We start from the raw sequence: 25,541 nt of genomic DNA, 5'->3' as shown, positions 1-25,541 counted from the left end.
AAAGATTTAAGAGCAATAACAAAGACTGTGTACGCAATTGCCGCCCATTCGAAGGGCCCCCTACATTCCACCGCCAAACCTACAAATTCAGCAGTGTTCAAGTTTTCTGAAATCAACATTTTGTCACTACTTATCACGTAGAAGAAAATTGGTTAAATTCTGGACAACAGTAACAATAAAATTGCGGATAGTCTTTACAAAATTCTGTAAGTGATCTCGGAAAAAACACCTTTTTATGTCATCAATGTCCATAATTTGTGAGCAGGGGTATCGTCAACTTTGCAGTTTAACCATAAGTTTATATTCAAAATTTTCACGGATTACTGTTATGATTAGTCCTCAATTCATTTTGATATGAAGAACCAATTATTTTCCACTTTCTCTCTTTTAATCAGTTTTAGAAGCCTTCTAGAAAGTAGTTACCTTAGCGCGAATATTAGTGACAAAAATTGCAAGAAAAATTGTGACAAAAATATGTCAGCATTTCTCGCTTCTCATCAAATTCCGCATTTGCGGATGTCAGTTACGAATATTGTCATTTTTGAGTAAATTTGAACCAGCTTCCCTTACTGTCACTTATGTCCGCGAAAACCAATAAAGCCTAATCTTTAATCATGGGCGAGCGGACAATGCTGACGTTTGTAAGCAAATTTGCTTGCTAAAAATGTAGGGTTGGCGACGTAATGGAGAAACCCATACCCCAGGATTTCATTTGAACTGCTGATAACCCTTAAAATCAAGCATGCAATTTTCACTTCAAGCCTTTAAAGATACAAAATGTAGGCATATGTTTGTTGTGGAATATCACAAATGGTCGTTTTATGCAACTATCGTTGGCAACGTCAGCAAGATTTAATATAGTATGAATTGAACTGAACCAGTAAAATCTGTTGGTTTCTCCAGAGTTGCAATTAATACTCAAAAAATTCAAACTGCAAATCTTTTTAAACGATTATCAATTACTCCAGAAGAAAGTTGTGGCTTGCTTTTTGACATAAATATTCTCTGATGAAAAAGTATCACAGTTTATCAGTTTGTCTTCTCGAATGGGTACATTTTTCAGCTAAAAAATTCTTGACTTTTTGGAAATATTTTATTTATTCATTATATTTATTTATTATATTTTGTTTACTTATTATATTTTATTATATTTATTGTATATTATCAAGCGAACTTCATAAGTGTCTTATCAAATGCTCTTACTTGCTCGGGCCTTGCCTGACTAAGACTTTGTAAGATAACTATCAGTTCTCAATGGTTAAATTTTTCAGCCATGTCTTACGCCATAAAAAATTGTACCTGAATAAGTCTTGCAAGATTATTTTTATTGGGTTAGATTTGACGAGATATTATAAGTGGAGCTAAAATTTTTTAGAGTGAAAGAGAGCAATTAAGCTTAACAAGACAATAGTCTTTGAAAGGTTGAAAGGAGTTTCCACAAGGCACCACTAGCAGCAATCTTCAAATGTGACCTAGAGGCTTGGCACAGACAGTAATCAGTCGCAAAATGATTTTAGCTAGCGTAACTTATGAGTTTTTGAATGTTTTGAAAATCCAGTTTACTAAGCGGATAATTATACAAGATCAGCTACTTTAACCCGAGAAATCTTCTAAATCATATCTAGAAGACCATGAAACGCTTAATTAACTCATTCACACAATAGCAAATTTACTCAATGGTTGCTTATGGCTGTATCAGATCTTCTCGCTGTCCTAAATAGGTCAGAGAAAGAAGTCTTTCGCGGAACTGCATAATTTCACTGTCGTCACTTTTCGTTCATTGAAATTTTGCAGAGTTCTTTCTTTAAATGCAAACTGCTATTTTGTGTGCATGTTGAGTTTTTTCTCGAGCTGGTTTGTTATTAAGTTTTAAATTAAGTTATCTCAAAATACATGAAGTTCAGTTGGAAAGCGGCTCCAATGATCAGCATCTTCTCTTTCTCTGTCGCTTCTTCTGGAAACCTGAAACAACAGGACTCAGTAATTATGTTAATCCACATGTTAATACATTACACTAAGGTCGCTTATTACAGTAAACTCCAGCACCAGCAAAAATTTTGCATTAAACAACACCGCAAAAACAGGCAAAATAATTGCTTCAAACTTTGTTTCGTTCAACAGCAGTTAAAAGGAATTCAATTTGTGCAGTTTAACTGATTTTTCGTTTTCAATTGTTTTAATGGTTTCTTTCATTTAGCTGTCTTGTTACAAGCTAAAGTAGCTTCCCGGACTTTAGCCTCAGAGCATTTCAGCGCTGGACCAGCACATTTCAGGAGTAAAAACTTAATTCAGCTCTGAAATATCGCATCTCCAGAATATTATAGGTTTCTTTATGTGCAGTTTTTCATCATTATGATTATTTTGAGGTGATAGAGTTCGCCCAGGCTATATTTTTCCTGTATAGTGAAAATTACTAATCACCAAAATCAAGTCTGAGCAGAATAATGTCCGCATACTTTTGTAGTTTATAATTGGTATTTAATATGTTAGTATACACACTATTTATATGTAAGCTAGTTTGTAGGCAATTACCACAAAGCCCATTTAGCTTAGTGGTTACGAATCGCTACGCAAATTAAATGTCACAAATACCCACTCAGAAGTTCGAATCGCATATAGAGCAAACGTTGTTGGCGTGAGTAAAGCTGAGCATATTATTTTTCTTGTCGTAAACTTACTCAAAAATCTAAACTATCAAGTGCAAATTGTGACATGAACAGAGTATTGGCCATCCTAAGGAAAACAGAATGTCTCTAGACTAATTCAGCGCTGATTTGCTCTACCACTAAACTCCGGGTTAAGTTAGATAAATTACTTTGCAGTTTAATGGCAAGTGTATTGTTGGCAAGCTATATTTCCAATGATTGATAATGACGCATCATTTGTTAAATAATATTAATAAATTACATTTTTCAGCTACATACCTTTGTAAAAGTTACTTCCCGGTGGTTGGTGTTAGAGAAGGTCGATGCTGAATCAGTCTAGAGACATCTTGATTTTCATGATGGCCAGTACCATGTTGCAATTTACACTGGCCAGTCTTCGATTTTTAAGAAAAAATTACTTCATGAAAAATTATATGTTCAGCCTAGCTTCCGCCGAAAAGTCTCGCTTTTTATGGCATTCGAACTTCCGCGTGCTTACTTGTAACATTTAATTATTTGGGTAGCAAGTCGTAACCACTATGCTAAATTGGTTTTGTGGTAAATGCCTATAAGCTAGCTTATGTATTAATAGTGTGCATACTACTATAGTTATTACCAGCTTTAAGCTACAAAAAAATGGTATTATTCTGCTCAGACTTAATTTTGGTGTTTGATCATTTTTCAGACTATGCAGGATAAGTTTCGCCTGGGCGAACTCTATGACCTTTATATTCATAATGAAGTAAAAAAGCATACAGAAATTTATTCTTGAGATGCAATAATGTTTCAGAACTGAGTTAAGTTCTTCGTCTTGAAAAGTGTTGGTTCAGCGCTGATTTTCTCTGAGACTCAAATCCGGGGTTTTAAAATAATTGTAGAAAATGCAATATTATTCATTGATATAATCTGCGTTTGGCAATTAAACTAATTTCTGTTTACAATTTTTTCACTAAAGTTTATATCTAATGTGAGATCCCAAAAAATTCTGAAAGAAAAATTTGGCCCGCCTTTGTTAATAATTTCGCACAAGGAAACAAAAGATTACGACGTGTTTCTATCCTGCGACCAGATAATTTACTAATTTTCTGAGATACTGTGGTCCATCGTCTTTTTTCTTCAACTGATTTGCCTTCTCTAATGCATGTTCCAGTTGTTTTAACATTCTATGATCACTTTGTTTTGTATGATATCTATAAAGAAGTTGCAACCAATGCCTTCAGGAAAAATATTGATATGAATTTGATCAAATACCATTTAAATCAAAGTAATAGTTCCTTTGTTTTACACACCGAAATTCTACGCACCTATCGATGCATTGTTTTTTGCTTTTCATCAAATTTGTGCGCAGAGGTACATTTTAAAAAAGTGCCAGTTTTAAAAGAGGTACTTTTAAACTTGCCTTTTTGCTCATGAATATTTGCCATTTTTGACATTTTGACGTCCCGGAAAATTCATGCATCAGAAGGATTGAAGCAAAGAAAACATTAATGGCAACTGAAAAGGACATAAAAAGCAAAAAAAACAATATCTTAAAGTCTACCAAGAAATGCATGTTTCTTTTACTTTTTGTTAATCAAAGCCAATGCTATATTTGTCTGAGAAAAAAGAACTTTCTTATGAATGTTAACCAAAAAATTGTTATCAAACTCGTTTAACGTATGCAGAAGTGTGCTCAATAATGCTGATTTTTCACGAATTGTAGCAGAAAAAAATTCCATTATAGTGCACTGCAAAGCGCTGGTCCGCCCTTAAATTAATTATAAAATCAGTGAAGACATTTCTTTTTTGAACGGTTTCAGTACATTTGATATCAGTATAGAGAGTATAGAGGCAGTACCAAAAATGGCTAAACTTAAAGTGGCATGCAATTATTGCTAAATTCAAATAAACCAAAATACGACAGAAAATAATTTTTTGAATTAGTTTTCGCAACACACAATTTTTTGTTGCGTGTGGTAAATAATACCAGAAGAACGAATGAAAAACATTGCCAACGAAACTGGCAACACGTTGTCATTACATTTCGTATTCTGTGAATTCAAGGAATGCAAAGACCACTTTCACTCAATTCTCTTTCTTAGTGATTGATAGTGAGTAATATTTGAGGAATATTTTAACCTTTTTACTAAGAAAGCGAGCGATTTTTTTTAAAAACTGAGGGAAGTTCTGCGTCTGCAGTTAACTATCAACTCTGCGCACTAATGGTCGCCCCATATCATTTCTTTTTTTATGTAAGGTTTTTCAGCTGATTTCTTTTCTTAGTTTCATTACTTAAAAACGAAATCAACACACAAGGACATGTTAGACCCCTGTTCCGTTTCTTCTTTTGCATTGCACTGCAAGTTTGGGGATATACTAAGCTTATTTCCACTGTTTGTGCAATAAAAAAAAATCAAGATTATTGAGGATTTCGATGCGGAAATTTAGAAAAGAAAAATGTTGAAACTGTACTAAAATTTTATAATTAATGTATTGAGTTCATATGAAAAGCGCATAAAATTTTAGAGGGACTCGAATAATCAAAGCTTAGTAAAAATGCAGAATTTACTGTGTGAAAAGTGCTTAAATGAGCTGAATTTAAGAACAAAAACTGCTGAGAAGTCGCTGAATTGTTGCAGGAGACTAGGTGAATTTTTCTTAGCTGAAAAATAATTATGCGCCACATTTATGTATTAAATGAGCTGAAAATAAATTGAGTGTCTTTAAATTTGGGCTTATTCGGTGCATTTCACCGTATTAAGCGCTTTTCTCATTATTTAAAAAAGAGAGCTGAAATATCGCGACCCCGCGACCTTCGAAAGAATGCGCAACAGTCATTAACGGATTAGAATCAAAATTTAGCGGTTTTATGCCTCCAACCTTGGCGTTTGAAAAACCAATAGCAAATAAGTCAGGAGACCAAAGAAACTCAACTTAAACGCTTAGCAAAATTAAAATAAAGAATGAAAAAATGGTTATTAACGCAAGTGCTTTAGTTATTCAATTCTTTTGTAAAACTGGATAGCAACATAGCTACAAATCAAATTACTCTTTCTCAAATAGAGTTTCGAATTTTTATACATAAAATTAGGCATAATTACATACAAGGAAACCAATTCCTTTTGAACCAATTCTGGTAGGGGCTAGTAAAAAGATCTTGTTGAGCTTCATCTTGTCAACGTTCTTTTAAAGAGACATCATTCGACAGGTTCCGACCAATATGAATGTCTCTCCAGCGCTGATTGTACCAATGCGTTGTACTTTTTATATAGCGTTTGGAAATTCAAAGCTAACTTAATCTAATCTAATCTAATCTAATCTAATTAGTATTCGTTTTAATTCGAAGATGATAAATTCATCCGCTAAGAATAAATGAGATACCTCCATGACCTTATGGTCATAAAAACCGAGCTATTTATATAGCTGCTTGATCAAAATTGCCATTTTGCAATTTTTAACGCCTATTGAGGTGCGTGGTCAGTTGAAAGTGCCCAAAAAACAGCTTTTACATTAAAATTCCCCATTGTGTGTATGTGTGTGTGTTAAATCTCAAGTTACAAGATATGCTGATTTTAGGGTTGCTCTGAGATTGCCATATGTGATTAATTGCAACTATAGCCTGTTAATCTCTGTTATCAAACAAAAACTGGGCGTCAGCTTTATAAATCGAGCTTCATCGATTTGTAATGTTTCTGTTTGTGTAATTAAACTCTGTTTTAGAAACTTCATTAGGAAGTCAATACAACACAATTAATTGCTGCAAAACTAGTTGATGATTACCTTATAATCTTGGTATATTTATCGGAATGGTATGGGGAGGGGGGGGGGGGGTAAGGCAGAAAATAGTTCCGTCAAACTCTAGCTACCTGATCATGAAATCCTCGTGACTCATATTGAGTGGGTACTCCTCTAAGACGGGGTTATTGTACTTTTGGATCTCTCCCTCTGCCCCGTCCGACTCCTCAGCGTAGATGCCATACAACAGGGAAGTGCTGCACCGGAATGCAAATGTCGGACCTAAATCAAATTTTATTGTGAGTTCAGTATTGCATGTATAATATTTCAAATTGGGATCAGCCGTTATTTCTTCCCGTACCTAACTTTCAGAGTAATTCAGTACTGAATCAGAATGATTCTCAGAAACATATCAGTACTGATTCAGACTCTGTTCATGTCATATTTAGCTCTGAAATCCCCTATTCAGAATCTGATCCAGACTCTGAATCAGACTCTGATTTTTTTTTTGATTCAGTACTGATTCTCTATGAACGTTAGGTACGGTTTGTATAAGTCGAATATTTAACTTGTAAGAATTTGCACGTCGATTGCTAAACTTATAAGGTCTTGTAAGTTTTCGGCAGAAGAACATGTGGGGCAATACATCGCCTTGTCAGAACTTGCAAGTTCTAAAAAGTTGACCATAGGTACTCGACAGGGCCGAGTTATTATGTTTCTCGCTATCTCTATGCCTTAAGTTGCACTATAACCAAATAAACAAACGCTTTTCTGAGCATTTTTTTTCAAACAAACATGTAAATTAATAATTAATAATATAACCGAAATGTTAAAAAGTTTACATGCCTTCAGAATAATCAGGAATATTTATTGAAATAATCAAAATTATAAATTAATATTCTGGTTATTATTTTAACCTCTTAACAGTTAACGTGGACGTCACAAAAATAATGTAACTTGTTCAGAAAGGCGGCAACCTCCTTTAATCTGGAACGCAGTTTCATCATTCTCATCCTTGATGTCCATGATGGCATCTCCACACGAGAACCTCTGTCTCACCCACCCCAGGTGGTGGTCCTCAGGGGTCTGCAACATGATCTTTTGCATCCAGCATGGTACCCACCCTGCGTCACACCTCCATGGCTTCACAAACAGGGCCACTATCTTCCCCTTCTCATTCATCACCGAGAGAAACATTGACCTAAATGTTCCATTTCACTTCTTTTCCACCCATTCATTCCCGGGCCAACGCTAAAAATCGCTTTAAAAAATGTAAAGATTGCGGTGAAGGCGGTGAAAAAATATTTCACCACTAAATACTCAAATTTTTAAAAAATTTTGCCGCTATAAGACCGCACATTGTAATCCAAGTAATTTTAAATTATTTCGCAGCAAAACTTCGACCGGTCTTTAGGCCCATACTCATATTTTATTGTTATAACTTTTCCTCCATGTAATTTAACAATACAAACTTTAATTGCACTTAAAAACTCGTTTTCCTAAACCGTATCCGTATCGCTCATTTCAAATCTGAATTGTACCGATTTATCTTGCAATATTCTGATAAAAGCGAAAGAGTTTGTTCCAGTTGAGCTGCTTTCAATTGGTTTATATTGTCTAGAACATGTTTTCCAGCACAGTTGTCTTGTCGATCTGATAAAAGAACACAAAAAATTTTGAGCGAATATTAAACAGCGTTTGATATAATTTGCTTGAAATGACGGTTTACTGAGTAACTTTTTCAAAATTTCAATTTATTTATGCTTTACGTAGAGTACTTATTGGGCCTCAATGAAATACAAATAATTATAACAAATGCATTTTCTTCTTTCATCAGTTTTTCAAATTGTTGCGAAAAGACATTACGAATTCAATTAGCGTTATGTTGTTGCGCGGTAAACTTACATAAAAGAATTCCCAGAGAAGAATCAATTTCGAAGGTAATCCCTGAAAAGTTTTAATATTACAGAAATCTCACAAAAAGTTGTTATCTTCTGTTGGAAATTCTGACAGAAATTAGCTATCCTGTAATACCCAGGCACACAAATGGTTATATTGCAGTACTCTGGAAGCAAAAATTGTTTTCTTGCAGGATTCTGACAGAAAAATGGTTAACTTGTAAAAATCTGGCAGAAAAATGGTTATTTTGTAGGAATCTGACAGAAAATGGTTAACTTGTAAAAATCTGGCAGAAAAATGGTTATCTTGTAGGAATCTGGCAGAAAATGGTTAACTTGTATGAATCTGTTGGATTTTTTTGGCAGAAGATGCATCGTCTTGTAAGAATCTGTCAGAATCTGCCACATTCTTACAAGATAACCATCAATTCTTGACTAGGACAGTGAGACGATTAACAGTTCAGGTACTAGTGTTTCGGATCGAGTGTGCGCTGCTTTTGTTCAAATTTGGCATCTACTCTGCCTCTCCCCCATCACCCGGTTAGTGGGCTTAGAAACAATGTTTTAAAAAGCAATTAGCTACATAAAAAGCACATAATTTGTAACTGTTGGTCATTAAGACTCTGGGGAGAGGGGAATTAATTGAAATATTTGATCAAGAATTTTTGGGTCATGTCAATTTCCGTGGTAAGGTGGTGGAAAAATGAACCATTTAATCCAGACAAAAAAAAACCTTGATTAGACAAACCAGACAAAAAACAAAAATGACTTGAATTAGCTCGCATTAGAGCGAACTACTACGAAACACGACCCCGCAGGACTATGAGTTTCGCGACTATGAGTCGGAAGTCCGACTAATCAAAACTGTGTAACTATGATCAGACTGTGTGATCCAGACGTAAAATGTCGATGATCAGGTGCTCAGACAAACTTGACATGATCTGAACTGCAAAAATCATTGAAACTGTTCCAATTAAGACAAGCAAGATCCAACGGAACAGATAGTTGAATAAATCGCAACAATGACTCTACAATCCAGACAGTGTGAAACTGCGACTATAATGAAAAAATAATATAATAATGTATGCTGAAACTCATTTGTCTTTCAATAAATATTCTTTTCATGACACTTTTTTCACAGGAGCTACTGAAAGAGGTAATTGAGAATATTGCTATGCAATTTCCCATTAATACTTGTTGCAACTTCACTAAAAGAGAAACCATTTTTTTCTTTTCCAGTTTTGCATAGTTCCTCAAAAACAAGTTTCTTGTCACAGGATTAACATTTTTTTATTGATTGTTAACTTGCACCTCATTCTGATAAGTTACCTCAGCTATCTTCCTCATTTAGTAAAAAATTTAATTCAATCAGATTTAATGAGATTATGAATTGAAGTATCACGTCCTTGTGGACTTGAGATTTGACATTATGCCTCGAATTCTTGGGGTTATGATTCAAAATAGAGGGCTTTTGATTCGAATATGAGCGATTTATTTAGACTTATTCAGGTCTGACTTGATTATGTCATACAATGATTCAACATAGCGCTCCTATATTTGAAATAGCTTGACATAAATGTGGTTCAAACGGTGTAGTTACCCTAGACGAGACCGAAAGTTAATCTTGCAAGGTATTTTTTAAGCTTTTTTAGCCAATTTAATTTTTTTTCTTCGAAAAGTATTAATTTTGCAAGATCTTGCAACATTATCTTATGTTTCCGGCTCAGGTAACGTGTGTGACATTATTTGTCGAATAATATTTCGACAACCTCACCCCGGGATAGACATCCCTCAGTTTGGTATATTTGCGGTAACTAGGGAGGGGTATTCTTTATATTACCAATAACCTGCGGGCGTTGGGGTTGGTTATAAGGGGAAAGACCCGAATCTTTAGTTCGTAAGTCCAGTTAGGGAATGGGGATTACCTGTGTGGTCCGCATAAATGTCGACAGAACATGGTGGTGTCTTCGGACACAGTGTACACCAGCTCCCCCACCCCATTCAACAGGTTCCAGTTCATACCCGCACCACAACACTTCTCACGAGAGTCCAGAGTAGTTCGCACGTCCAAAAAGTCCACGTTACTGAGTTGCTGGAAACCTTGAAATGAACCGATCAGCATTTGAGGGGACATTTTAAGCGTAATATGGTCAGCAAATTCAGTTTTGTTTAAACGAAAACCATGAAATAATTGGGTATGTATTTTTTTCGAAATGGGAAGGGAATTAATAGTTGCTGGGTTGTTGAGCCTGCCAATCAATTTTATCTAGATGATGTATTTTGGTTTAGCGTTCAAACGATGCAACTTATTCTTGGAACTGTTAGCATGCTCTTGAAATACTATTCAATCATATTTCCTTAATGAAATTGACGTTAAGCCGAAGTCAAGAGAATAATTGTTTATTTTTCCACAAGACCCAGGCTGAAGTCTCCGACCGAAAATCGATACACGTCGAGACCGAAAAGAACGCAACTGGGGTTATCGTGCGATCAGAATTATATAGTCTGGAAGATTAGATAATTTAATGATTATGTCATTGTTTTTTGCGTTTACCAGACGGAAATACATTACTTGATAGGCAAGTAGATCCTTGAAAGATGAAGACACCACCTGCCTCTACTAAGTATAAAAGATTATTAATTCAAATTTAAATGTTTGCTATTTCCAATTTCATTCAAATGCTTTTCTGTCGAATACTATTTTATGTTGACAGAAAGCACCTTGCTTCACATCACATGAATTACAAAACTCAACTCCATTTTTTCGAATGTAGGAACTGAAAAAAGGAGAACTTCGGAAACAAGCTATACGAACTTAAAGTTTCTGAAAGTTATGCTTGTTTTAATATGGATTGATAAATAAATTTTTTAAATTTTGCTTTCAAAAGTTTTTTCCTGAAGATCAAAAGAAAGAGTCAATCGACCATCTTATAAGGAAATGTTGGAACAGTAAACAAAATAAACATTTCTTGAAAGAAAAGCAAGCATACGAATAATTCTGTGATCACATTTTGCTTTAGTCTCTTTTATTAAATTACTTCAAAATTGATTACAAATTGTTTTATTTTTCATATTTACTTCAGTTGACCCTACCAAAGCATTATGTTCTGTCAAATACAAGAATTTTGTCAGAATTTTCTTGTTCTTCTTAATTACCCAATACTGAAAAATCACCAACAAAACAAAATCATTGATACACATTGTCACTATTAATCTGTTTTGCGTAGTTTTATTTTTTAAACTAAAAGATGGAAAAGGGACCGCTAATGGACGCTGAAAAGAATCAGAAATGACACCACGAGGTTGAAAACTTTGATTTTATGCCCAATCATATGGTCCAGAGTGCAATCTGGAAATAAGCTATTTTGATTTGGGAGCACATGATATCTTTATTGAGACTGAGTCGGAATTGTTTACTCGAAAATTTTTAAAGCAAAAACAAGGCAAAAAACTCCACAAAAAGTTGCCGATACAGACTTTCCGCAACTAAAAACTCAAAAGCTACCCTTCCTTAGAATAGCAAAACACAATTAAGTTTACAAACAATACCTTTGGGTTTTTGGTATGTTCTATTACAACTCAATCCGTCAGCTGAACTTCTATTGAACTGTTTTAAATAACGCTAAACTCAAGGGAGATCGTTTATATGTTTTTGACATACTTTCATTCGATTTGCAAATGAAAGAATAGCCATTGCATGTAGTTTAGCACATTTTTCTATGCGGCAGTTTCTTGAGAGCTCCAGCGAAACCAATCAAATCAATTGGTTTTTCTTGCATTATTTCTATCAGTATTTAAAATTGAGAGTCAGTAAATATCAAAATGCCTGATAGAAGCAGAAATAGCAAACCGCTGGTTGACACTAGATTGAGATGGACCTGTGATATCAAAAAACTGTACTACTTTGTCTTATAACAGCATCAATTGATATTTGTTTGTTTTCTTCTTGTTACCTCAATATTCTCTAAAATTTATTAAGGCCTCTAGAATTTCATTTTGCAATACCTTCATTCTCAATTCTGTCAATATTTCCCAGAACTGTACCATGTTTTTATTAGTGATGTACTACATCTGCTTGTAACAAACGTATCGTTGGAAACAAAACACCGAAAAAGAATCTAGTGAGACTATTAGTAATTTGAAAATGGATAGAATTTGTAAAAGAACATTTAACTTACTGAAAAGAATATTTTTAAATCAGTGGGTGTATGGTTAGCAAAAAAGTTGCTTCACTAGAAAACAGAATTCAGTTTACTAAGCTATTATCTGTAATTTATGCCTTATTAACTGTAATTTGACGCTTTATCATTATTTTATCAGAAGTATAATAATGCAAACTTATTTTTATCTAAAAGCTGTTTCTGATTAATAATTACAAGAAAATTATCGAAAATCGCTAATTATCCATGAGCCTTGAGTTGTATTTTGTATACAACCTAACAACCTGCGTTGCCCATTATAGTTTCGTGGAATTAAACAAAGTCATATAATTCCCGGGAATCATCCAAGGTGAATTATACTTTGTATGATGTATTTTTTTTTATCGTAGTTCTCAAAAAAAACTTATCGTAGTTCTCAAAAAATACAATCAAATGAGAGCTGTTGTTCGCTATAATAACTTTTTGAAGTATTTACTTCATGGCCGCAATAATATCTCAGAGTCTATAAATTCTTCTGCTTCTCCACCCAGGTTGAGGTGCCAGACCGAAAGTCGATATGTCCAGACCGTCCCAGACGGAAAGTGTCTATGTCCAGACCCTCCCAGACGGAAAGTGCCTATGTCCAGACTTTCGTGCGTTCAAAATTTTTCGTGCGTTCATCGTGCGTTCAAAAGTCCTCATGTCCAGACTTTCGTGCGTTCAAGTTTGTGTTGATTTGTGGACTCATGGAACCCTCTGGCGTCTTCATCTTCAATGGGCATCTACAAGCATAAAAGGTTAGTTTTTTAGTCTGGACATATGCAATTTTGAACGCACGAAAGTCTGGACATAGGCCTTTTTGAACGCACGATAGTCTGATCATGAACGCACGAAAATGTTTTCGTGCGTTCATGATCAGACTATCGTGCGTTCAAAACGGCCTATGTCCAGACTATCGTGCGTTCAAAGTTGCATATGTCCAGACTATCGTGCGTTCAAAGTTACCTATGATCAGACTATCGTGCGTTCAAAATTGCATATATCCAGACTATCGTGCGTTCAAAATTGCATATGTCCAGACTATCGTGCGTTCAAAATTGCATATGTCCAGACTATCGTGCGTTCATTTTTTTTTCCAGACCGTGTAATTTTGAACGCACGACGCCACCTTGTGCGTTCATTTCGGTCTGGACATATCGACTTTCGGTCTGGCACCTCAACCTGGGCAATTCAGTCTAGCATCTAATCTAATGAATAGTTGAGCTCCCTGTTCTATATCGAGGCCCTTTAAAAAATACTTTTGTGTTGATATAGAATGAGAGCTGTTGTTTGCTGTAAGAATTTTTTGAAGTATTTACTTCATGGCCGCAATAATATCTCAGAGTCTATAAATTCTTTCGTACAAATGGCTCACTGTTGTGGTTTCTTTTTGTCTTTCAGAGCAATTTTTCTTCACACGCCCCTCTGATCAGATTTGGTGTTTTTAGACGCAGGTCAACCACATTCAATAAATTAATTTGCTCAAAGTGAGTTAGTCAAGTCAGAAGAAAACTGGAGAACAAACACCTGCCTATAATGATGATAATGTTTCTTCCATTTCAGTGGAGCATCTAATCTAATGAATAGTTGAGCTCACTGTTCTATATCGAAACCCTTAAAAAGTGTATCAACTGAAATTACGCCGGTTTTTCCCAACGCATTCCACTTTGTGTTACGATAAGACCATGACTCGACCCATGAAATGATTTTGAATGGACTTTAGGTATGTGCTTGGCCGTGTAATTTGGGTCAATATCTCCCCTCCCATTTTTAGAGTACATCTCACTTAGATTATATACGGGGTTAATGAAATTGTTGTTTCCTAGTCCCTTTCAGCAGGGCCCTACGACACAATCCACATTGCAGCATTGCTTATGGAGTAAGGCCACTGTAAGGGTCTAGGAAACATCAAATAAAGTAACTCCGTATATTTTAATGCAACCCTAGTCGAGATGAACTCAATAAAAGACTCAACCAGTCAGAGGGAGGGGAAGATTGAGCCAAACTACCCGGTACCAAGCACAGTGCTCGAAGTTTATCTGGATTCATATCAGAAAAAAGAGCAAAAATTTTGTGGATAAAAATTTTTTGTCTGCATGGTGAATATGCTGGTTTATTTTCTTGCCTAACAAAATGCCGAGAAGTACCTGAGGGAATTCCTGGTTGATCGGGTAGTTGTTCACTCCATTGCAGCTCATCGCCGATACCACCCAATTCAGTAAGCGTCTAAACAAATATTTTAGAGTGTTGTTAGAGAATAACATATTGTGTTAGAGATAAGTTTTACAGGAAGCTCTACTTGCTCAACTTATACATTGCAACTGAAATAAGGCCTCGAAGAACAAAAAGAAGAACGAGAAAAAGAGGTAAGAGAGATTCCGTATAGCCATTTTGTTGAATCGGTCAACCAAAAATACCCCAGATAAAATTGGCGACACAAGCCAGCTCTGATCAGACCGAGTAGGGACGTGCACGGAGAAAACTGAGACCCTTCCACAGATTCTGGCCGGAATGCCTACGGTCTGCAAAGACTGATCAGGGCTCCATCCAGAGCCTGCACGATCTGAGCAGCGCACTACCAGCGGTCTGGAAAGTCTAAACAGAGCCCGGATAATCTGACCACAGTCAGGTCTAGAGTCTGGATAGTTGCGTGGTATGATCGGGATGGAAGCCCGGCCAAAGTGTGGATAATCTGCTCAGAACGAAAAAGTCCAACTGAGAGAAAAGCCAGTTCCCGACAAAAAAGAAAATAATATTAATCAGAGAGGGGACTCTTTTTTGAGGAGCACTTTTCAATTTTGTTCGATGATCATTAAAGACAACGCTAAAGAATTATTTTTTGGTAATTGCTGTTGTGCTGAAAAAATTATTATTTTGAAACACTTTGACTGAAGAAATCAAGACATTATATCAATGATTACCGCTACTTCAGCGGTTATAAATTTCAATTGGGGTACCCTCAGTGAGCGACACAAATGGCTCTGACACCAACAGTGCGCAATCCGAGTATGTCTGGCAAATCAATGCGCGACACAAGTGGGTTTAATCAGAGCCGGTTTATGTCACACACCTCATCTTCGGTAGAACTCGATTTCGAAAAAATGGGTTTCAAACACATAGTGGAGCAAATGGTCCATTTAGATTTTGGTAGTGACGCTCGAGTCATAAATCCAAGATCCACAGCTTATGACCAGCTCATGTAATTGTTGGCACACTATAATTACCAGTTATAGATGCTTATTCTATTCCAGTAGTAGTCCATTGCCAAAGTGGTTGCCCATCCCTATACCCCTCAAACTAAATTCGTAAATATCCCTATATATTTTATTGGCGCTGTAACGGCTGCTCTCCTTGTGTTTCACAAAAAAAGTTTTGAACCGACCAGTTCGTTCTGAGTGGTTACAAAATCTGTCCGGATACTTCGTTGATGCAGTTTGCTTTTGTAACTGTATATCCGCTCTGCTGTACTTGCCGTTGCATTAACTAATTTGACTTACTTAGTTTAGGATTTTCTCTCAATTGAACTGGGTCCACAGATCACACAATACGGGATCTCTTTATGTTTACCAGTCCAATCGTTTTGATGAAACAAATCTAAGGCAAAAATGTATGCCTAAGAAGTGTTATGAAAATTGGTTTCTAAGTTAATCCTAAGTGTGTGTGTTGCGATTTTCGCAGAGTACTCACGAGTTGAAGACTGGAAATCAGGACACAGAAAATTCAGTTCACTGCTCGAGACGTTTTCGATACAAGACACAATATTTGATATAATATTGCTCAAGACAAATTTTTGTTGTCAAGACACAGTTTAATTTTAACAAATATACTGCTCAAGGGTTTGGTTTTAGCAAGACGCAGTAACAAATATCCTGCTCAAGACTAAATTTTTTCAACAATGTTATTGCTGAGTTTATTTGCTAGCTTGAGTTGCTAGGCTGACAAGACAATTGGAGTAGTTATGAGTTCTTATTTTTGTTCAGTTTGTTAACAATTTTTCAGCTGACGTGGCATACGCGGCTGTTTCTGATTTGCCATACACAATTTCCTCGCTAGGGAGATGGATAATCCGGACAAAAATAGGATACCGTAATAATGTTCGTCCTACGCAAGCTTAGCGAGCTCAGCTCCAACATCGCCATCCCTGTTTTCCTTCGTGAAAACATCTTCGTACATTGATAGCAATGGAGCGAGCTTCACTACTGGTCTCTTGTAGTATCCATCTTTCGTTTGGATTTTCTCTGATTGAATCACTCCGTCGGAACCTTCAAAGGTTTCGATTATTCGACCCAGATCGTAATATCCACGTTTGTCACTGTCTTCCAGTAACCACACAAGATCACCCTGCTGAAGACTTCTGTCCGTTGTGTTCTGCCATTTCTTTCGACTGTTCAACGTTGGCAAGTACTGTTTACGGAATCTATCCCAGAAGAAGTCTGCATAAGCTTGTGTTTGTCGGAACAGCTTTCTATGATCAACAATTTGCTCTGCACCTGATAGATACGGCAAACAAAGGTTCTTGTTGCCAAGTAGGAAATGGTTCTGAGTAATAGCTTCTAAATCGGTAGCATCAGAACTGATCTGTGTCAGCGGCCTAGCATTCAACTTCTGTTCAACAAGACACATCGTGGTTGACAGAACATCTTCCGTGACTGATCGATTGCCCAGCACTGCATACATTGCCTTCTTGCAATTCTTAACCAGTCTTTCCCACACTCCTCCAAAGTGTGGTGCTGCAGGTGGGTTGAACTTCCATCTGATTCCTTGTTGAATCGGATGTTCTTCAATTCGAACCTTGTTCCATGCTGCTATATACTCTGCCAGTTCTTTTTCAGCTTCAACGAAGTTTGTCCCGTTATCGCTAATCATTTTGACCGGTTTGCCTCTTTGTGCAATGAATCGCATAATTGCGTTCAGACAACAATCATTGTCTAGTTTTGGTAAAATTTCTATGTGTACCGCTCGTACATTAAGGCATGTGAATAGACAGCACCAACGCTTTTCGTTTCTTCGACCAACCTTTACTGTGAATGGTACGAAAAAGTCTACGTCCACATTCGAGAACACTGTTGATGCGACTAATCGTTCTTGAGGTAGATCTGCCATTACTGGTGCCTTTGTTTGGGCTCTTCCCTTTCGACATCTAATGCATTTGTTTCTGATCGATCTCAAAGCATTTCGTATGCCTAGGATCCAGAATTTCTGCTGAACTATGCTTCTGACATGTTCAGTACCTTCGTGATGACTATTCTTATTTTCATTTCGCAAGAGTAATTCAACTACATGGTGTTTCCAATGCAGCAGTATTGGATGCTTGGTTTCGAGGTTCAATTGACTTTTACCTATTCTGCCTTGAGCACGAATAAGTCCTTGCTGGTCTATGAATGGTGAAAACTGTAGGATTTTGCTGTTTTTTAGAATTTCCTTTTCAGCCTTGAGAGATTTCATCTCTTCAGCAAACTGTTCTTGCTGCAGTAGTCTGAAGATGCCTGCTTGTGCAACCTCTTTTTCTTCAACACTTAGTGTTTTTGTTGCCGGTTTGTGTTTTCTAAATACGCGCTGAACGTATGCCATTGTATTTACAAGTCGATTGAAATTGCTGAATCGTTCCCACTGAATCATCAGCTTCTTCTCTTCAACCCTTGCTGAGAAGACCATTTGATCGTTTTGTTTGTCTGAAGCAAATGTTAAATTCACCTGTTCAGGCCATTCGTTCTCTCGTTGCTTCAACCAGGCCGGCCCAGTGAGCCATTCACTTCTCTTAAGTTCGTCAACATTGATTGCGCGTGTTCCGATGTCAGCTGGATTGTTAATACCACTCGCATAATTCCACTGTGAAACATTAGTTGTATCTAAAATCTCAGCCACTCTGTTTGCAACAAACAACTGTTGCTTACGGTGGGAGCTATGAATCCATTGCAGAACAGTAGTGGAGTCTGTCCAAAAGTTACAACTGTGAATCTTAGTTTCGTGTTCCGTCACTAGATGTTCTTTAAGTCTCACCGCCATCACTGCTGCCTGTAGTTCCAAGCGTGGTATGGAAAGGTGTCGCATCGGTGCATCTCTGCACTTTCCGATTACAAATGCGAAGTCTGCTGAGTATTCTTGGGGCTTCGAACGTAGGTAAGCCACTGCGCACATTGTGTCTTCAGATGCGTCTGCAAACACATGAAGTTCCCATTTGTCCTTGGCTGTGCTGAAGTATCTTCAATCAATGCTGGTCTCTGCTACTTCTGAAAGCTGTTCTATCTATTTCAGAAACTCCTCTTCTTCGTTAGGTTCCACTGACTTGTCCCAATTTTGTCCATTTTTTGTCCAGATGCTCTCCAGGAGTAATCTCATATGAACACTGAATGGTGCAAACAGTCCAAGAGGATCAAACACTGAAGAAACTAGAGATAAGATCTTCCTTTGGATGATTGGGTTCTCAACTTCTTTGCTTGTACCTCTTCAAACCTGTAGACTATCATCGATAATCGTCCACTGAAGCCCAAGCACGGATGAACCTTCCTTGTCCGGTTCTACTTCAACCTGCTTTGTGTTATTGATTGATCTTAAGTGCTCTCGGATTGCGTTTTGGTTGCAACGCCACTGTTGGTGATCCACTTCTTCAGTTCAAATCCATGTTTTGAGAGAAAAGTTTGCAGTTGTTTGAAAACCTTGATTGCTTCTTCAGGTGTTTCGACTGACTTGATGAAATCGTCCATGTAGAAGTTGTTTTGGATTGTTTTTGCTGCAATTGAGAACTCGTCCTCGTTATCGATGGCTACTCGCTTCAGAGCGTAGTTGGCACATGTTGGTGAACTCTATGCTCCAAAAACATGACGTTGATACTCATAAATTTGCACAGGTTCGTTCACTGTTGGTCGCCTCAGGAATCTCAAGCAGCTTTTATCCCGTTCAGGAACTTGCACTTGCAGAAACACTGATTCAATATCTGCGGTTAGGGCTATTGGTCCTTCTCGAAATCTGAATATCGTTCCGATCAATCCGTGTAGTAGATCGGATCCGGCTAACAAATTGTTATTTAGGCATATATCCTTGTATTTTGCTGCAGCGTTGCAAACACGGCAAACTTTACCCGGTTTGTTGGGGTTTAGTACTGTGTGGTGTGGCAAATACCATTCCTTTCCGAAAGTACTTTTGACTTCCGATTTACCAAGGACCTTCACAAATCCCTTTTCAGCATCTGTATCAATTGACTGTTGATACACTTCTTTTAATTTTGGGTCTCGTTGGAATCTTTGTTCCAATGAGTGGAGCTGACCAAGGGTCGAACCGTAGTTGTTTGGAGGATTGGGTTCTGGTTCACTCCAGAGCATACCCGCTTCATACCGCTCGCCTGTAAACGTTGTTTTGCTCTCTAGAAACTTCTGAACTTGCTGCTCTTTCTTTGATTGGCTTACAACTTTTATTTTGGAAGCATAAGTTTCTATTTCCCACCATGATTGAATATTTTCTGCCACTTTCACATCTTCTGTGGAAGCAAAATGACAAACATTTTGACTTTTCTTGCTTGTCATGGGACCACTGACTACCCATCCTAATTCTGTTAAGACGGCGAAAGGCTCACTTCGTGTTCCAATCTTATAGTCCAATGGACGTTGAATTTCGTAGGCGTCTTGTCAAAGTATGATTCCTACTTCCATCAGGTTGAATGTTCTGTTAGTGAGAACATTCAGGTGTCTGAAGTTGTTCTGCAATTCCTTGTAATTATATGTCGTGTTTCCCAACGAAATTGATGGGTGTGCAAACCCTTCAATCGAATGTACCTTTGAATGTAGTCCCTTTATTGTGATAGGAACCTTCTCTGTCCTCAAATCTTGCGTCCCATGTACACCAGCTATGTTCAAGATAACGTCCGTGCCTTTGGCTTGTAGTTGGTCCTTGACACTTTGATCGATGAATGATACTGTTGACCCACTATCGAGGAAAGCGTAGGTAGTCAACCTGTTACCACCGCTCTGAACCCATACCGGAACTATTTGAAGAAAACTTGTAACTTGGTTACTCTGGTTGATTGTTGCTGCGCTTAAATTAACTGCGTGACCACCCTCGTCTATTTGGTTTTCTGAGTGTAGCAGTCTGTTGTGCTTTTTGTTACATCCGTTTGTACCGCACGTGTGGACTTTACAATCTTTGATTGCATGCCCTTTCCCCAGACATCCATAACATAAGCGTTCTTTTCTTACTGCTGCATAGCGATCGGTGACATTCATACTCTTAAATATTGGACAATTCCAAATTTTATGAGTGCCCTCCGCTATTGGACAGTTGTTGTTTTGCATCTGCTTCGTTTCGTTCGCATTCGAACTCGCACTAATATTTGACGATTTTGAGAAGCGTTTTTCCTTGTTAGCGTTTTGTCGATCATCTTCCTTTCGTTCGTTCCTGGTTGATGGCATTCCTTCGTGGACAAAAGCCATTCGAGCTAACCATTTTTCAAGGAGAGTGAGATCGGGTCTATCTTCGTGACACTCGTCAACGAAGAAGAACAACTTTTCTTTCAAATTTGGGGGGCAGTTTTTCAATTGCCACTTGCAGTGTTGAACTTGAACGCAGATCGCCCTCATAATTGTATTGCTTCAGTACATTAACTAGGTTGCTGATTGTTATTGAGTAATTAATTATAGCCATTGAGTCGTGCATTCGAATTTGTTGTTATTTGCTCAATATGTTAAGTTGAGCGTCGACAATTAGGTAAGGTCGCCCAAACTTCCGTCCCAGGAGTTCCCACGCTTGAGCATAAAACTCTGCCGAATAGCCCATTCCTGATATAGCTGACTTTGCTTTACCTGTCAACAGTGTTTTCAAGTGGCTCATTTTCTCTGAGTCAGGTATATCGCGATGGTGAACCGTTGCTTTGAACATATTTGACCACTCCGGCCACTCTAGGGGGTTTCCGTTAAAAGAACTCAACTTCAACTTAGGAAGCTGGCTACTACTGCTTGGTTTATTGCATTTAAACTTGTCTTGTTCCCAGGCTGCGCTGGCACGCTGTCCACTTGAGGACCGTGACTTAAGTACACCTTCGCGATTGAAGCTTACCCTGGGATAATTGTTGTCGATCCTGGTTTTCGCACGCTCGAAACTATAATCGTGCAAGTTGGAGAATTTATCCGAGTTATCGAGCCAACCGGAAACATCTTTGTTCTCCGGGGTTTTCCAATTGAATGGTGATCTACTTCGAATACTAGGGGCAGCACTTTCATCAGAATCTGATGCTCGTGCGTCAAGAGCTTCTTTCTCGTATTCCAGTTTCAGTGCACCTTCTTCTTCAAAAAGTTGCATCTCCATTACCAGCTCTTTCCTTTTCAATTCGAATTCAATTTTCTTCAACCTCATTTTTGCTGCAAAGTCTTTCTCTAAAGCCGCAAGTTTTTCTGCCTTTTTAGCTCGTTCATCAGAGGAGGCCTTTAAATCATTGTCCTTGTTTGGATTTCCATTTTCAACAGTTCGTTGAGAAACTCCTACAACAGACTGTGAATTCTTAGCGGCAGTTGGTTCTGCATCGCTTGTCAATTGAACAGTTTGCTTCTGTTGATCCGTCATGTTTGTTTCTCCGTGGATATACGGTAACCACTCTGCGTTTAATGTTTGTATGAAGTTTGGTTGTTCGGCTTCGTAACGTTCAAACTATTCGGGATCACGAAGAGTAGTTGCCCGCTTCCAAGAAAGAGTGCAAAAAGAGTCGTAAGGCTTCAGTATCTGTTGATAAATGGTCTTGAGTTTGCTTGATCTGTCGTTGTTTCTGATTAGCTCCTGGCCCTCCTGAGTTTTTTCGTCGAGTCGTTTTTTACAGTTGCTAATCTGTTGTTGCAAAATGTCTTGACTCTGTGACGGAGTCACTTTGTTTGTACTTTGGGACTGCAGCTTGAATCCCTACAGTACTTTCGTTTATTTGCTTTAATTAAGCTTTGATATTCAACTTCTAATGAACTTTGCCTAAGTGGCTTTGCGTCGTTGAATTGCATGTTGAGTTTTGCTTTATTCGTTGATGCTTTTGGCACTTCAGTTGTTGAGTTGGACAGCAGTTTGTACTTCACTGTCCGGGTGGGCGGACCAAATGTAACGGCTGCTCTCCTTCAGTTTCACAAAGAAAGCTTTACACCGCCCAGTTCGTTCTGAGTGGTTACGAAATCAGTCCGGATACTTCATTGATGCAGTTTGCTTTTGTAACTGTATATCCGCTCTGCTGTACTTGCCGTTGCATTAACTAATTTGACTTACTTAGTTTAGGATTTTCTCTCAATTGAACTGGGTCCACAGATCACACAATACGGGATCTCTTTATGTTTACCAGTCCAATCGTTTTGACGAAACAAATCTAAGGCAAAAATGTATGCCTAAAAAGTGTTATGAAAATTGGTTTCTAACTTAATCCTAGGTGTTTGTGTGTTGCGATTTTCGCAGAGTACTCACGAATTGAAGAATGGAAATCAGGACACAGAAAATTCAATTCACTGCTCGAGACGTTTTCGATACAAGGCACAATATTTGATATAATATTGCTCAAAACAAATTTCTGTTATCAAGACACAGTTTAATTTTAACAAATATACTGCTCAAGGGTTTGGTTTTAGCAAGACGCAGTAACAAATATACTGCTCAAGACTAAATTATTTCAAGTTTATTTCAGAGTTTATTTGCTAGCTCGAGTTGCTAGGCTGACAAGACAATTGGAGTTGTTATGAGTTCTTGTTTTTGTTCAGTTTGTTAATAATTTTTCTGCTGACGTGGCATACGCGGCTGTTTCTGATTTGCTATACACAATTTCCTCGCTAGGGGGATAGATAATCCGGATAAAAATAGGATACAGTTATAGTTTTTGTCCTACGCAAGCTAGTTAACCACTTATATTTGCAATTAAACTGGCGCAACAAATGATTTGACTAGAAAAACACGATCAGCAAAAAGTGGATCATTTGTAATGGATAATGCACAAAATCAAGGGCAAAAACAATTACAAGCAATATCAAAAAAATAGGCGAAAGAAAGAAGAAACAATAAATGCATGAAAAAAGCGAAAAACTGAGACAAATAGCAAGAAAATCTGATTGGGTTTACTTTACAACTTTTCTAGGCTGTCCCAAAATAATGATTCAGTAAAAGTCAATTTTTCAAGACCATTTTTATAGAACAAAAATTTTAAAATGAAGTATATTCTAAGCAAAATTAATGTTGAGCAAAATAGGTTGCATATGCTATTGTATTCGGTGGTAGTCTTACAGCAAGACAATAGAGAATACCGACGGGAAGTTATTTCGCTGTCGCTTTTAAAGCATAATAGCAAATCATGATGTGTTTGAATGCAGATTTTTTCAATTACATGACAAAAGTTATGTAAAAAAATAAAAACAAACATTATGTCAAATAAAGTTTAGTGAATTTGGGAGAAAACATGAAAAATATTTTTGGAAGCGGGAATCCAGTTCATCAGAAAGGAAAGCGATTCTATTAACCAAGGGTAACATAGATCAAGATAGACCATAATCAAATTTATGAAAATACAAATTTGCAGTGTTGTGATGTTCTCTTTATTTTCAGATTGTTTATGAATAAATGTATCACAAAATTATATCTGTATTGTAACACCAATGTTTATTTTGAAATCTAAGTTAATTATATATAGATAATGGACAACAAATAAATTATAATTTATTGTATAGAAAAGAATTTCAATAGAATTGTGACAGACTTTTCAGTTCTTGCTCCGATTTCACCAAACTAAAAGTGACATTGTTGAAAAAAAATGAAAATTACGACAAATATATTTGATTTTTCATTCTTCGTAAAAGACCAAACAATTAAAGGTCCATTTATAGCTCAAACGCAGATTCATTTCTCCTGGAAATTCATCTGCAGATTTTGTGCAATAAACAAACTTACGAAAATTTCTAATCGTGTAAATTCACATGATGAACATTTGCATGATAATCAATTAAGGGATTTTTCGTTTGCCAAAACTAATGAAAGTGACTGAATTTAATTAAAATTTTTGCATCCTCGTTATCTGGTCGCCTTTCTCAATAGCGTTGGATTGAAAAGTGTGATTTATTATGAAAACTTTTATGTGTCAAAATTTGTCACATCGCAGCTATCCACTGACAGACACTCTTAAATGACCAGGATTGGGTAGATTACTACCTCTTTGGGGATTATTTGGGTGGTGGAGTTGACACTGGCCACAGAGGACGCTGTCTCTGGTCTGTTAGAGTGCTCAGACCCCGCGTGAGTTGCGCTCATATCCTTCACCACTTAACGAGACCTTTGGCTCCCACAAATAGTCTTTCTGTAATTCTAAATCTGAACTGGTACGAATTATTTGTGAATGTTAATCTGTAGACGCCTTATGTGTTGAAGAAGAGTAAGTCAACCGATAAGGTGAATAAAATTTAAGTTCTGAGAAGGAAATTAAGAATTAAAAACATTCAATTCTCAAATTATCAAATATTTTCAGAGACCGACTTCAATTAGAAAAATGAAAATGAATTCCGCATTTCAAACGCTGCGATAATTTTTGAAAAACAGCAAAAGACGCCGTTTAATATTGGCTGACAAAATTTAACGTCTAGTTATATAATACTCCGTGTTTAAATTTATTTTAAGCTTCTAATCAAATAATTAATTTGGCATCGGGAAAGCTAAGGAAACAGGCGTGAGTGCCAGAAATTCCACCTTTTAGGGGATTATGCTGGCAACTGCTATTAAGTAGCAAACTGTACTATAGAAAACAAACACCTTTCACTAATATGAATTCTGCTATTACTCTTCAAACCACGTGAGCGAAGTTGAACAGAACCAGAACAGAAATCTGAACCTGACCGCAGCTGATCCTCCATTAGGTCACCAGATCAGCGCTTATTCAGAACAAGGAGGCTCGGTAATGTGCGTTCGCACATAAACATCCGACCCGCTCATCTACATTTTTCACTTAATTGTCTACCAAATGAGGAAGAGATTAAAAAAATGACATACTATCATATCGTTCAGCAAACTACTAAATGAGCAAAACAATCTACCTTAGAGGCCCTATGAGACCCGTGACTACCATAAAATGACTACCGAAAAAGACGGTGATAGAAATCAAATAATTTTAAATATTGATT

The 25,541-nt window shown here is 37.1% G+C and overlaps 2 protein-coding genes across 2 annotated transcripts in view; both read right to left on the bottom strand.

Moving 5' to 3' along the window:
- Window positions 1-25,541, bottom strand: part of LOC142341811 (phosphorylase b kinase gamma catalytic chain, skeletal muscle/heart isoform-like) — a 236,509-nt gene that overhangs the window by 161,342 nt on the left and 49,626 nt on the right. The gene's annotated exons all lie outside the window — the stretch shown is intronic.
- Window positions 1,640-24,979, bottom strand: LOC142341094 (phospholipid scramblase 2-like). The gene is made up of 6 exons (XM_075391957.1): window positions 24,580-24,979; window positions 14,583-14,661; window positions 10,183-10,357; window positions 7,337-7,560; window positions 6,491-6,641; window positions 1,640-1,962 (listed from the first exon to the last, which is right to left on the bottom strand). The coding sequence occupies exons 1-6, from the start codon at window positions 24,676-24,678 to the stop codon at window positions 1,875-1,877; spliced, it is 816 nt and encodes a 271-aa protein (XP_075248072.1). The 5' UTR covers window positions 24,679-24,979; the 3' UTR covers window positions 1,640-1,874.

Source organism: Convolutriloba macropyga, chromosome 6 (genome assembly GCF_964194025.1).
Source record: "Convolutriloba macropyga chromosome 6, txConMacr16.3, whole genome shotgun sequence".
Taxonomy (NCBI): domain Eukaryota; kingdom Metazoa; phylum Xenacoelomorpha; order Acoela; family Convolutidae; genus Convolutriloba; species Convolutriloba macropyga.
The sequence above is the reverse complement of the archived record's forward strand: the minus strand, read 5'-3'. Positions and strand labels throughout refer to the sequence as shown.

Bases quoted from the DNA above. Each gene is read 5' to 3' on its own strand.
- LOC142341094 (XM_075391957.1), bottom strand. From the start codon at position 24,678: ATGAGCGCAACTCACGCGGGGTCTGAGCACTCTAACAGACCAGAGACA. The intron at 6,642-7,336 runs GTTGCCGCCTTT...AATTTGATTTAG, and splicing joins TGCGTTCCAGATTAAAGGAG to GTCCGACATTTGCATTCCGG. The intron at 1,963-6,490 runs GTAGCTAGAGTT...CTGTTGTTTCAG, and splicing joins CACGAGGATTTCATGATCAG to GTTTCCAGAAGAAGCGACAG.